The sequence below is a fragment of the Pleurodeles waltl genome, chromosome 7 (genome assembly GCF_031143425.1).
Source record: "Pleurodeles waltl isolate 20211129_DDA chromosome 7, aPleWal1.hap1.20221129, whole genome shotgun sequence".
Classification (NCBI taxonomy): domain Eukaryota; kingdom Metazoa; phylum Chordata; class Amphibia; order Caudata; family Salamandridae; genus Pleurodeles; species Pleurodeles waltl.
In genome coordinates, this window is record NC_090446.1 from 78462298 (window position 1) to 78476381 (window position 14084).

General features: G+C 43.7%; 1 protein-coding gene across 1 annotated transcript in view; it reads left to right on the plus strand.

The window, feature by feature from the left end:
* The window catches only part of LOC138246827 (alpha-2-macroglobulin-like protein 1), a 262402-nt gene that overhangs the window by 205712 nt on the left and 42606 nt on the right, over positions 1 to 14084 (plus strand). Inside the window, exon 37 of the mRNA XM_069201584.1 lies at positions 6777 to 6815. Coding sequence (XP_069057685.1) covers positions 6777 to 6815 — 39 coding nt within the window. The remainder of the gene's footprint in view (positions 1 to 6776; positions 6816 to 14084) is intronic.

Sequence of the window (14084 nt, forward strand, 5' to 3'; positions counted from 1 at the left end):
TCATTTTAGAGTGAAGTCACTCCTTAGCCATTGGGAGTGGAGAGTGGGACAGTTACCCAAAAAGTGTCCACTTACAGCGTACACTAGAATCAGGGTAGCTAAGGAGTGTAGAGATTCCTACTTCTGTACCTGTAAAAAGACTTTCTGACAACACCTCTTAAGGTATCTCCAGGACGGTCAAGGTTTAAATGTACTGACAAGGAGCTTGAACTACTCCACATTTGTGTCCACAAGAAAGAAATTAGCCTGGGACTTTACACTGAACCACACTTATCCGAGTCAACTTTCCCTTATTGTTAGAAATTGGGTCTTTGGTTGGCAGTCAGGTTACCCCATGTCCAAGCAAGGACCCTCACTCTAGTCAGGGTAAGTCACACACAATCTAAATTATCCTGTGCCCACCCTCTGGTAGCTTGGCACTGAGCAGTCAGGCTTACCTTAGAAGGCAATGTGTAAAGTAAATTATACAATACCACCATATAGCACCACAAAAATACACCACACAGTGTTTAGAAAAATATATAATTTTTATCTGGATAAATGCAGGTCAAAATGATCAAAGATGTAATAAGTAAATGTAGAGATATCACTGAAAAGTGATATAAAGTGTCTTAAGTCTTTTAAAAGCAAACAAAGTCTCTTTCAAGCACAAAGTACCTGGTTCGTGTATAAAATCTCCTCAAAGGGCCGCAGAGGAGGAGAAGCGTGGGAACAAAGGGGTGTGCGTTGATTTCTTGGGCCGCACACGGCGATGCGTCATTTAGTTTCCACGCAGGGATGGCTGTGAGTCGATTTCTGGCGCTCAGTAGTGGATCCTCTTCGGGTTGCGGGGTTTTCAGACGCCCCGGGGATGGTGTGTCGATTTCCTGCGCTGGCTGGACGAAGTCACAGGAGCTGCGTCGATCCGGTGGGCATTGCGTTGAATTTTCTACCGCATGGCGGGCGCTGCGTCGATTCCTCTCTGGAAGTCGGGCTGTGTCGTTCCGGCTTGGCTATGCACCGATCCAGTGGGTCATGCCTCGAATCTCCGGTCGGTATGCTGGCTTTGCATCAATCTTCTCGTTCCGAAGTCGGGCTGCGTCGTTCGGCATGCAGTGAAATTTTTACCGTGGTGCAGGCTGTCCATCGTTTCTGGCAGGCTGTGCATCAAATTTCGCCGCACAAGGAGTCCTTCTTGAAGGGATGAAGTCTTTTTGGTCCTGAGACTTCAGGGAACAGGAGGCGAAGCTCTATCCAAACCCTTAGAGAGCACTTCTTCACCTCAGCCAAGGAGCAGCAAGGCAGCAGTCCTTCACAGAAAGCAGTCAGGTGAGTCTTTTGGGCAAAGTACACAAGAAAGTACGGGGTTCTCTAAAGAGGGCGTCGCGGGTACCAGCGTAGCCCTAGGTTGTACGTGTTCCTATTTGGAAAGGTAATGTCAGTGAAATGTCAGTAAGTAACTGCAGAGTGCATGCGCGGGGAGAGACACCGGGGGGAGTTCCTTTTACGGACTAGGTGGTCTCACACACTATATAGTGTCATGCTTCATCATTTGACCACCTAGACCCACCCAGGTAGGACAGTGCCACCTGGGCGGACTCAACCTCACTGTTAAAGGAACAGGAGGGAGTGCGTAAATAAACTTGTTTCTGGAAAGATCGGGATCCAGCTAATCTAGTGAAAAAATTTTGGGCAGCCAGGCAGTTCTTCTTGGCAGGATGCAGGTTCTGGTTACAAGTTTCTTCTCCAGGAAGTGTCTGAGTTGGTAGGGACAGAGGCCTTGTTTATATACCCAAAAGTGCCTTTTAAGTGGGGGAGACTTCAAAGAGTGGCTTAGAAGTGCACCAGGTCCCCTTTCAGTTCAATCCTGTCTGCAAGCGTCCCAGTAGGGGGTGTGGCAGTCCTTTGTGTGAGAGCAGGACCTCACCCTCCCAGCCCAGGAAGACCCATTCAAAATGCAGATGTATGCAAGTGAGGCTGAGTATCCTGTGTTTGAGGTGTGTCTGAGTGAATGCACAAGGAGCTGTCAACTAAACCCAACCAGACGTGGATTGTAAGGCACAGAAAGATTTAAGTGCAGATAAATGCTCACTTTCTAAAAGTGGCATTTCTAAAATAGTAATATTAAATCCCACTTCGCCAGTCAGCAGGATTTAATGTCACCATTCTGGCCATACTAAATATGATCTTCCTACTCCTTTCAGTTCAGCAGCTACCACTCAAACATTGTATGAGGGTGGCCCCAATGTTAGCCTATGAATGGAGCAGGCCTCAGAGCAGTGTAAAAACAAATTTAGGAGTTTTACACTACCAGGACATGTAAACTACATAGGTACATGTCCTGCCTTTTGCCTACACAGCACCCTGCCCTATGGGTTACCTAGGGCATACCTTAGGGGTGTCTTATATGTAGAAAAGGGGGAGTTTTAGGCCTGGCAAGTACTTTTAAATGCCAAGTTGAATTGCCAGTGAAACTGCACACACAAGCCTTGCAATGGCAGACCTGAGACCAGGTTAAGGGGCTACTTAAGTGGGTGGCACAATAAGTGCTGCCGGCCCGCTAATAGCATTTAATCTACAGGCCCTGGGCACACACAGTGCACTATCTCTAGGGACTTATAAGTACATTAAATCGTCCAATTGGGTATGATCCAATGTTACCATGTTTAAAGGGCGAGAGCATATGCACTTTAGCACTGGTTAGCAGTGGTAAAGTGTGCAGAGTCTTAAGTGAAGGGAGGCAGGCAAAAAGTTAGGGGTGACCACCCTAAGGCTGTCAGGTCTCACACTTATGAATTGTGAATGGCCACCCAGCTTGTAAGAGCCCCAGACAGCGTGGCGTTAAACTCACAATAAAGGCATTATGGCCAGAACTGACACCACATTTAGGAAAAAAAGCTGCACCAGCTACTGCTCTGGATATTAGAGAGTGCATAGACTGAAAGAATCACTCATGAATTCATCTTGCTACTTGCTGCTTCACCGCCACGTATGGGTTTCCATCAATGAAACTTTAGTATTATAGGGCATATATCACAAGGAAGAAAACTCCCTTAGACATATTATCGATTCATTGACATTAGTACTGAACTAGGGCCTTTATGCTGGCGGAAACATGTTGGTATGTGTTATGGATACTTTAATATAGAAGGCACCACAGGTTCATGAAACCCTTTTTATAGTACTAATTGCAAGGAGGAAAAGTTAGTACCCACATAAGAGGATTGTGTGCCATATTGGAGATACAGACACATAGGCAAAATGGCAAGGTAAGGCAACTGCAATGAAATTAAGGGTTTCATGTATATAACCTATTACATTAAGACATGAAAAGTTTGAAGGAGTTCTTTGTTCTGCATGGATTAGGCCCACTCCCCATAGTTTTTTATAGTTGTAGTTTTCACTGATAAGTGTACTTAAAAACCGGATTATTGCATACAAAACCAAAAACCCAATTTGCAGAATCAGACTTTCCAAGCAGAAACTTACTTACACCTGTATAAATCTCACATATCTAGGTAGACCTTTCCACCCGAATAAGTTAAGGTTCTTGGTATAAAACAAGGAATGATGAGTGCCTGTCGCAGGACTTTGTAGGTACTTAAAACATTGTCCATTCATTTTCCCACCCTCAATACTCATGGAAATGTATTCTTGTAAACGTTCAGAGTACGTTTAGAAGGTGCTGGCAACAAAGGTGAAAGTGCAGTGATGCTTGGAACACACCCACTTTTAAAAGGGCTTAAATAGGGGCATGGGGAGGTGCTTCTGACAAGTACAGATTGGGCTCCCATACCACTGACAGACCCTATAGAAACATTGCATTGACTAAGAGGATTCATGCAGAATATTAGCACCTAGGTGTAAGTGACCCTGTCAGTGTGGATTGGTTATTCCCTCCTTTTTACCTACCACCAGATCAGTTATAGACATTTTCCAAAACTGTAAGTACTTTGATAGTTTAAGACACTCTAAGTTCTTGACTCCAGGGGAGCTTTTAATCATTAGGACATCTGAGCACTTTGTGAATGAAAGATGGTCTCGAACACTGAAGAAAACTTCTGCAAGCATTTTGATACTGAAGCACATGTTTGGAGTTGCCCTGGATTGTTTCTGGTACAGAGAGGGACCGGGTAGCTTGTACTTTGGTCAGATCTACATGACTATTCATAGGGCATGTCTTGTGGGGTCATCATCAGTTGTAGCCCAACACAGGAGCTCCTTAAAGGCGTCTGCTTTCTTTTGGGAAAGATTGATGAGGAAATCAGCGGGTCATCTGCATAGGGGTGTCCAAGCTCACACTTGAGAGTAAAAGGCATGCAAAAAGGCAAGATAATGTGAAGCAAGCATAGAGTTAAGACGCTCAGGTGGTCATTCCGACCCTGGTGGTCTCTACCCGATGTGGCGGTCTTCACCCATGGATTTTGGTGCATTTCCAGATTTATTAAATCTGAAAATGTGGGAATATTCTAAAATACCACAGCTTTCCCAGTAAGGCATAACAAGGAGAAATATCTCCATGTTTTCTTGTTATGTCCTCTTTCTATGTATGCTGTGTTCTCCTACACACATAGAACGATGAAAACACCTCTAAGATGCTGTTTTAGTGCAGTTCCTTCCTGCACAAAAACACTCCTCCCTGTAATGCAGGCACCCTGCATTGGTGTTAGGCTGCACGCAGTGCACCAGCGCCTTTCACGCAATGCAGCGCAGCAACTGTGCTGCCCTATGTTGCATGAAAGATTAGTAAATATGTCTTTACTACTTCCGCCTCACTCTGACTCACATTCTCTCACGTACTTATTTTCATTCATACTCATTCCCATTCACTGTTACTCACATACAGATGGACTCATACTCACTGGTTCCCTTTCTCCCTTACTAACACACTTACACACACTCACTGACTCTGAGCCCTAGTGCAACTGCACCTGCTGTACCACTGATAGCTACAGCCCTGACTCACTTCCATTCCCTCTCACAACCTCCAATCAATCATTAATTTAACACACTCATACCCCTTCACTCAGTCTCTCGTACTCACTTTCACTTACTCATACAAACTCTCAAACTCAGATTGCCACTCACTTTCACTCTCATTGACACTTTCAAAAACACCCACATGCACTTTCACTAAATCCCATTCACTCTCAGTCACTCAAAGACACTCAAAAGTTCATACACCCTTGCATTGAGAAATAATATTTTTTCACTTGCATTGTTTACTTAGCTTGCAACTCCATAGCAGCATCACAGCAGGAATTTGGTGCTGTGCATGAAACCGGCAAGCCATGCTTCCAAACAAGGAGCTAGACTGAGCAGAAAGACTGGCTTGAAAAGGGGAAGACCCACCTCAATCACTCTCCCAGCGCTTGCTAGGACTGGAAGAACAGCCTTACAAGAAGCCAGTAAAATGCTGGGGATCCTGCCCCTGCTGCTCTATATGGCCCATCATTGGCTTCAAGGATGCCCTGATGTGCACCCTGACAGCCACATTCTAGCAGATGTGGTGTGCTGCCTGAGACATGTGCAGTATGTCTGCTAATACAATGGATTGTGCCTGTGTGAGGGGAGTGTGGTTGAACAATGCCCCTTATACATGCGCAATCCAGACATCCAGCTAGAGTGACGTGTTGTAACAGCACTCTGGGGCAGGATCTTGCCTCAACTCGCAGACTCCCCTCCTCCTCGCCTGTCTTCAGGAGTCTGGAGATGAGGCACAGAGAGGTGACCTGCACACTATCAGTAGAAACATGTGTTTTCATGAACACTGCTAAATTGAAAAAATGTGCAGGTGCATCACAGGAGGCAGAGTTGTGCCCTTTAGCCCCTGAAGTTACTTAATTAAATTCGAAAAATCACAACTTCAGACATCTCAAAACAACTTCTTTGTGAAGTTCATTCCTTTATTAATATTGAAACAATTATTTTTCTTCAAGAAATACCTTCATGCAGCCAGTGCGTTTTGCACAAACACAATGAGCTTCCTCAAGGCTACAATTTCCAATATAAAAAAAAATTACAATCACTTAAAATTACAAGTTAAAAACATCCCCATATGTACACATAACAATTGAAGTAGGAAACCTATTACAATGATCAATAAAAAATTCTAGCATTCAGGTATGAGACAGGTTAGCTTGCAGAACAAAGTTGACAGAACAATCCATATAAATTTTGTCAAATTATTTTAAATTTTCAAAATAAAGAAAATGTACTTATACTGTCATATCTAAATCTTAAAAACAAATTGGACCAGCCAGCCTCCCTCACAAATTGGCGAGTAAAAAAATGTATTCACTTGTATCCCCGAAGATAGTCTATACATCAGTGTGATATAACATGATTTGTTATTTCTAAATCACAACTTTAACGTTTTGCCCCAAGGGGCATTCTTATTTATGACACACATAGATTTCAGTCTCAATAATCATGATTTACACAAATATTAATTTTAAGGCTGAATTCAGCTATCACCCACCCCCCAAAAAATGTTTTACCCATGTTGGGCATAAATTAACATACATTTTTGTAAATGCTGTACAAATCCTCGTTCAGTCTTACTTTTATTTGCTGGTGCTTTGCTAGGGCACCCAATGACCAGCAAAGAAAAGTTAAAGAAGAGAGAAAGAATGGTGACTTAAAGTCCATGAGCATTTGAAATGAATTTGCGACCACCATCACTTGTTATTGGTCAAACTAAAAATTTGTTTGTTTTATCAATTGTGTGATGGCATCTCTTACAAGGTTAGGAACATAAAAAAGGAGCTCTATTAATTTTGCTTTATCTTTCCTAGCAATGTTTCCAGGACCAGACCATACAACAACTGTGACCAGTAAGTACTTTTGAGGTATAATTGATAACAATGTTTTGTAGGTCTGGCTACAGATATCTTTATTTATTGATTACGTATTGCCATTGATTCATCCCAAGTGCATTAGGTAGCGGATAAAGTTGATCTGCGTCTGCCTCCTCAGCCATTGGCTTTTTTGTGATTTTCATAGGTTGACATTGATTGGATCAGCTGGGCATCAAGGCTACGGCATTGGTTGATGGCTGAATTATCCCATTTGTGTTCTAATTAGGTTTTGGTGATGGGACATAAAGTGGACATTTTGTTAGACTGCAGTTCTGATATTTGTCATCTAGCTTGCAGTTGGGTGCCAAATGGTATCTTTTGATTACAGTATTATATTATCATTGCTGATTTATGGCATTTTTGTTTTGGAAGTACATGCTATATGGAGGTCTTAGCCTGTATCACCCGTGCACACTCATGCGTTTTAGTTTGCTGACATGATAACATGTTGGATTTACTGCTACAATTGTTCAAAAAGTAAAGACATGCACACACATAGGGCCTCATTACGAGCCTGCCGGTCTTTGGACGCAGCTGTGTCGGTCCAACCTTCGCATTACAACCCTGGCAGGTGGACCTGCCTGGGAACCAGCGTCCCTGCCAGGAACATTGTTCCCAATCAAATGATATTGGTTGTACTCAGCCAGGGCAGCTCTGAAGGGAAAAATATTGTGGTTAACAAATACTGTCCTAAAAATATTGTGGTTTCAAAAATATTGTGGGACAGAAATGATGAATCTCATTTTTTTAGGTATTGAAGTTTTTTTAATGTAGTTGTACATAGCATTGTTTTATTTAATGTGGTTGTATTTTTAATAATCTGATAAATATCAATTATTTTAGTATTATAAGTTACTAGCATTATAAAACTATTATAAAAAAACTTGTATTTAACTTGTAGTATAAATTTCAAATTTTTTATATAAAATATACCCTTTAGGTCTGGCTTGACAGCTCAGTTTTTGACAGACATTTTGAGGAATATTTATTGAAAAGTAGAGCATCATTCCTGGCACGTCACTTTTCTAGCACCCCACTGCGTCCCTCTAATGACACCATGTGTGTGTGTATTTACCATGTGGCGCACCAAGGCAGGCGTGTCCACATTAGCATTATAATTTATGGCACAAATGTGGTGCTTTGCTGGATTAGCGTCATAAATTATGGTGCTAATGTAGCAAAGCATAGGGAGGGGTTAATAATGACGCTAAAAATGGCGCAGTGAAATCTAGTAAATTTCACTGTGCAAGTTTTCTGGGCCTCCCAACATGGAAATACCCCCCCTGCATACATTATGACTGGCGTTGCCATAATGTGGCGCAAGGACTTACAAAGTAGCACAATGCTTTTATTGTGCCACTTTGTAAATATGGTGCATGGGAAATGCCACCTTAACGTCACAGATGCGGAAACAAATGACACAAATGTGGCGTAAGGTGGCGCTAGGGGCCTCATAAATATGCCCCTATGTGATTAACCTAATAAAGAGGTTTAAGAAGCACAACCAGAAGAGAAACATTGGTCCTCATTACACGTACTCGCTGTGGCGTTCGGCCAGCCACATAACAACCTTGACGGCCCGACCACTAAGGAACCACCATCTCCGCCAGGATCTTGGATCCTTGGGGTCTGGCAGTGGCAGAGATCCTAATCCACATGCCCTGCGGATTACGACCTTGTTCTCCGCCAGCCGTTTCATGGTGGTAACACTGTCATGAAAAGGCTGACGGAAAACAGGTGCAGGGGGCCACAGGGGGGGCCCCTGCACTGCCCATGTCAAGTGCATGGGCAGTGCAGGGCCACCCCAGCCCAGCCCTTTTGCAATGTTCATTGTCTGCTTAGCAGAAAATGAACATTGCGAGGGTGCGGGTGCACCCTGCTGGCTACAGCATTGCCGCCGGCTCAATTACGACCCAGAGACAATGCTGTAGCATGTTTCCCGCTAGGCGGGTGGGCAGGCAGAAACGTAGGTTTTCACCTGCCGACCTAGCGGGACACTCTTAATGGGTCCAGCGGGGAGGTAGCCAGTGTGGCAGCAACCTCCCTGTCGAAAGTTCGGCGGGCAGTGCAACCTGTCCGCCAAACTCCTAACAGGGCTCATTGTCTCCACCCACATTTTGGTAGCTAAGAGTACATGGTTCAATTGTCAGACATTATATATCTCCAAAAAACAATGCTTATCAGAGCTTGAGCTTTAAGAGGCACACCCATGACATTGCACTGCTCTTGACATTGTAATGTTCTTAAAATGTCTAGATAACTAGAGAACTAACAGTTTTTTCTTTGGCAGAAGCACAGCTGGGAAGAGGGCTGTCATTAATTGCAGACTTCAATGCTGAGTTTTGCATATGAGAACCCCAGGCTACACTAATCTATGTGTATTTTTAGGTCTGGATTAACAGTGTCCTTTTGAGATCAACATAAAAATGTCTTTCAGAGTCCTACTGAGAGAGGGGCTTGCTCTCCACCCACATGTTGTTTTCCCCAAAGTACAGAATTTAGTTCATCCAAATGTATGTGCTTCCAATAAAAGGACAGCCTGTATTGCACATTTTGGCTTGTGTAAAATGTTATATTCAATACAACGGGCCTGAGCTGGTTATGTGGCAAGCCATTGATCATAGCTATAGGCCTCATCTGTTTATTATGAAATTATATGATAAAGGCAGTAGGCATGGCATGTTTATTGGTAAAAGTATGTTAAAAGTTGACAGTCATTTAATTGTGGATTGGTATTACTACTTTAATATAGAATATCAGACTGCTACTTTTACTTTTCCTCTTTTTCACTCTCTCTTTTCTTTCCTCTTAAATACTATTGAGGCAGCACCGAGATGCCCCTGGGCATTTATATGCTCTTTACAAATACATAAACTCAAACTCTTATAAATAACCCTACAGATAAGTATTCTGCTACATGGAATCTCACAGATTACCATAGTAGGCAATCATTATGGTGTTGGTCACCCAGTGTGGCTTACTCTGTGAGAATCCTTGTTAGGCTGTTTTAAGTGAGAGTATTTTGCTTAGCCAACTGTAATTTTAGAACTGTGTGTCTGATGTTTGCTTTGTGCAAAAGCTTACGCTTAAAATTGACGGCTGAGTCGGTTATGGGGATAAACTATAGGCCTGATTGGAACTCTGGGAACCTTATATGCGATGCTATGTGTCTGGTCTGTATATCATGAAACATTATGGAAAGGGAGGTTGGTCTAGCTTATTAATTGTGAAAAACATATGTGAAAACTAGTAAGCCTTTAGTAGTCGGTGGTTATCACATTGTTTCATAGGACTTGGATGGATATTTTGTTAATCTCATCATAGTAGGCAAGCATTTTTTGTTGGCCAACCATTCTGACAAAACCTCAGTGGTTTCACTGAGATAGTTCTTGTTTTGCAAGCTGTGTTTTTCTACATATTTGTAATTTTATAACTGAATGCATGATGTTTGCCTGTTTATGTGCACTTGAATAGACCGGTGTCAGGTAAAGTGTAAAGCCGATGTTAAAGGGTAAAGGCTTTATTGGTTTATTGGGAGAAGTGATGGCAGCTTTATTAGGTTTGATGTGTTTATTATGAAACGTTTGGATGTTATGACAAAGCCAGTAGGCCTGACATACCTATTGTATTAAGGGAGCATTGGAAACGATTGGCGTTTACAATGGTTTGCTATTCCGTTGTGCTAATGCTATAGGAAGGTATTTTGTTACATGACATTTCACAGATTACTGTAGTAGGCAGATGTTTAGGTGCTGGTGATCCACCCAAACAAACTGTGGGGATTCAAGACATGCACTACAAATATCCTTGTTAGGCTCTTTTAGGCAATACAACATTATGATTTACCAACTGTAATTGTGCCTACATTTGTACTTTTATCACTGTATGCCAGATGGTTGTCTTGTGGAAAGCTTACAGTTAGTGTAATGGGCTTTAGCTGGGTATAGTGACAAGCTATTGATGAAGGGGCTTAATTAGTGTACAGAGAAAGACATTGTCCGATTCCCTAGGTGTGATCTATAAATAATGAAAAGTGAGAACGTTGGCCTTACTGAAATGCATGTTAAAGCAAATGGGCTATTAAGGATGCATTGTTATTACACTGTGCTAAAACCTGGAGAATGTAGTTTGTTACATGAAATCTTGCACATTTCTCTTTGTAGGCAAGGGTTTTGGTGACCCACCTGTATAAACTACGGAGATAGATGATTGCACTATGGTAATCTTTATTTGGCTGTATTAGTAGGGATTTTATACAGTTTAATGAATGTGCTTTGTACATATTTGTTGTTTCTGATGGTGTACTTGATGGTTGCCTTGTGGGAAGGCCTGATTGTATATAATGAAATGTTATGATGAATACAGTTTCTCTGACATGTTGAAAACCAGATGTTAAAGTCAATTAACCTTTAAGGAGAGATTGTTATTAAAGACTACAGGCCAGGTTTTTTGTTACAGGAATCTCACAGATTACCACAGTAGGTAAGAGGTTTGGTTCTGGTTCCCAACTCTTACAAAGTGTAGATTTAATGATTTCTACTCTCAGAATCCTTATTACACCGTATTAGAAATGTGGCCTTTAACTGGCAGTCAGTTTACACCCTGTCCAAGTAGGGACACTCACTCTAGTCAGGGTAAGGGAGATACCCAGCTCAGATAACCCCTGCTCACCTCCTTGATAGCTTGGCACAAACAGTCAGGCTTATCTCAGAAACAATGGGTAAAGCATTTGCACATAACACACAGCAGTACAGTGAAAACACTACAAAAGGACACCACACTCATTTGAGAAAGATAGCTAATATGTTAAACAAGACTAAAACGAGAAAAATCCAACATACAGTAATAAAGATATGCAGTTAGTAGCTCCATCGGGGGCTATCATAGTGCCTTGAACAACAAATCTGACAGTTCAGGCCGTCCACCGGGTCGTCGGCCAGCTACAGTGTCGGGAAGACCGTCAAACAGTACCTTGGAAATGTAGGGTGTTGTGATCCTTGCGATGAGATCCAGAGTGCGGCGTGACTGGCATTGGCAGGTGTCGTGGGCATCAGTTCTGGTGGTCGGTGAAGGGGTCGTTGGGCCGTTGGTGTCACACACATTGCAAATTGAACTCCAGGCTGAGGGTGAAGTCAGGAGCGCTGGTGTTGATGTCATTGGGGCTGTGGTACGAAGTGGAACGATGCGAAGTGCGGCGCTCACAGGTCATGGTGCATGCAGCGGTTTGGTGACGGCCTCCTGCAGTGTCGGTAAGACCAGGGGTGCGGTGTGAAGCGAGGAAGTGCGAAGTGCAGTGTCTCGAGGTCACATGCAGGCAGCTGCATTGTTGTTGCTGAAGCGCTGTAATCAAAGGCCCAAGGCGACGGTACGACACTGGACGGGCTCCGTGCGGCACCCATGGTTCGCAGTGCAGACACAGGCATCTGTTGACAATGCTGGAGTCAGTGGTGCTGGTGTCGTTGGACTGGGGCTACGGGTCGGGGCAGGACGTTGCTTTGCGTACCTCACAAGCGGTGATCTCAGGCCAAGGTGCAGGCAACGGTGCAATGTCAGCATAGAGGGTTGTTGGGGATACCAAGGCTGAGGTGTGAGTAAGGCGATGCAGGGTGCGTGGGCCACAGGTCAAGGTCAAGCAGCGGCTCATTGATGGTATCAGGTGGCGGTGTGGTGAGATCAGGGTTGAGGTGCAAAGCGGAGCATGGCTCTGTGTGGCATCGTGAGGTCACGGTGCAGGCGTCGGAGTGGTTTTTCTTCTGCTGCAGCACAAAACACACAGTTCCCAGTGCTGTACAGTTCACAGTGCTTTCGGAAGATGAACCTGAATTCTTTGATATTCCTTGGACTTCCAACATGAGGTAAGCTCTACTTCAAGGCCTTGGAGAAACTTCACAAGGAGATAAGACATCAAAGTCCAGTCTTTGTCCAGGCAGAAGCAGCAACTGCAGGCCAACACAGCAAAGCACACACACCAAAGGGGCAGTTCCCATCCTCCGGCTCTTCTCCTCCTTGGCAGAGGTTCCTCCTGATCCAGAAGTGTTCTAAAAGTCTGGGGTTTTGGGTCAGCTACTTATACTCATTTCTGTCTTTAAAGTAGGCAAACTTCAAAGGAAAGTCTCAGTTGTTCACAGGATCCTGCCTTTCCCAGGCCTGGCCCCAGACACATTCCAATGGGTTGGAGAATGCGTTGGGTGCGGGCAGGCATAGTCCTTTTAGGTGTAGGTGTCAGCTCCTCCCCACTCTAGCCCAGGAAGACTCATCAGGATATACAGAACACGCCTCAACTCCCTTTGTGTCACTTTATAGAGGGAATTCACAAACAGCTCAACTGTCAGTCTGACCCAGACGTGGAATCCACAGGCAGGCAGAGGCACAGAATGGTTTAGCAAGACAATGCCCACTTTATAACAGTGGCATTTTTAAACAGACAATCTAAAAACCAACTCTACCAAAAGATGTAGTTTTAAAATGTGAGTTCAGAGACCCCAAACTCCAAATCTGTAACTGCTCCCAATGGGAAACTACACTTAAAAGATAGTTAAAGGCAGTCCCAATGTTAACCTACGGGAGAGTTAGGCCTTGCAATAGTGAAAAACAACTTTGGCAGTATTTGGCAGTGGGTACACTTGCCAGGTCGAATTGTTAGTGCAAAACTACACACACAGACACTGCAGTGGCAGGTCTGAGACATGTTTACAGGGCTACTCATGTGAGCGGGACAATCAGTTCAGCAGGGCCACTAGTAGGGTTTGATTTAGAGGCCGTGGGCACACATAGTGCACTTTACTAGGGACTTACAAGTAAATTAAATATGCCAATTTTGTAGGAACCAATGTTACCATGTTTAGGGGAGAGAGCACATGCACTTTAGCACTGGTCAGGAGTGGTAAGGTGGGCATTATCGTAAAACCAGCAAAAACAGGGTCATAAAAATGGAGGGAGACTGACAAAAAGCTGGGGGATGACCACCCTAAGGGTGTCAGGTCTAACACACACACACTCACAGACCCACATAACCACTCACACACCCATTCACAGACCCATACAGCTGCTCACACACCCAATCACACACCCACATCATCACTCACACACCCACTCACAGACCCACTCAGCTACTCACACACCCACTCACAGACCCACACAGCCACTCACACACCCATCTAGGGAGTGAGTCATACAATGACTTAAACATCCACTCACCAAAGCATAGGGTCACTCACTCACCTACTCACAGACCTATACAACCAC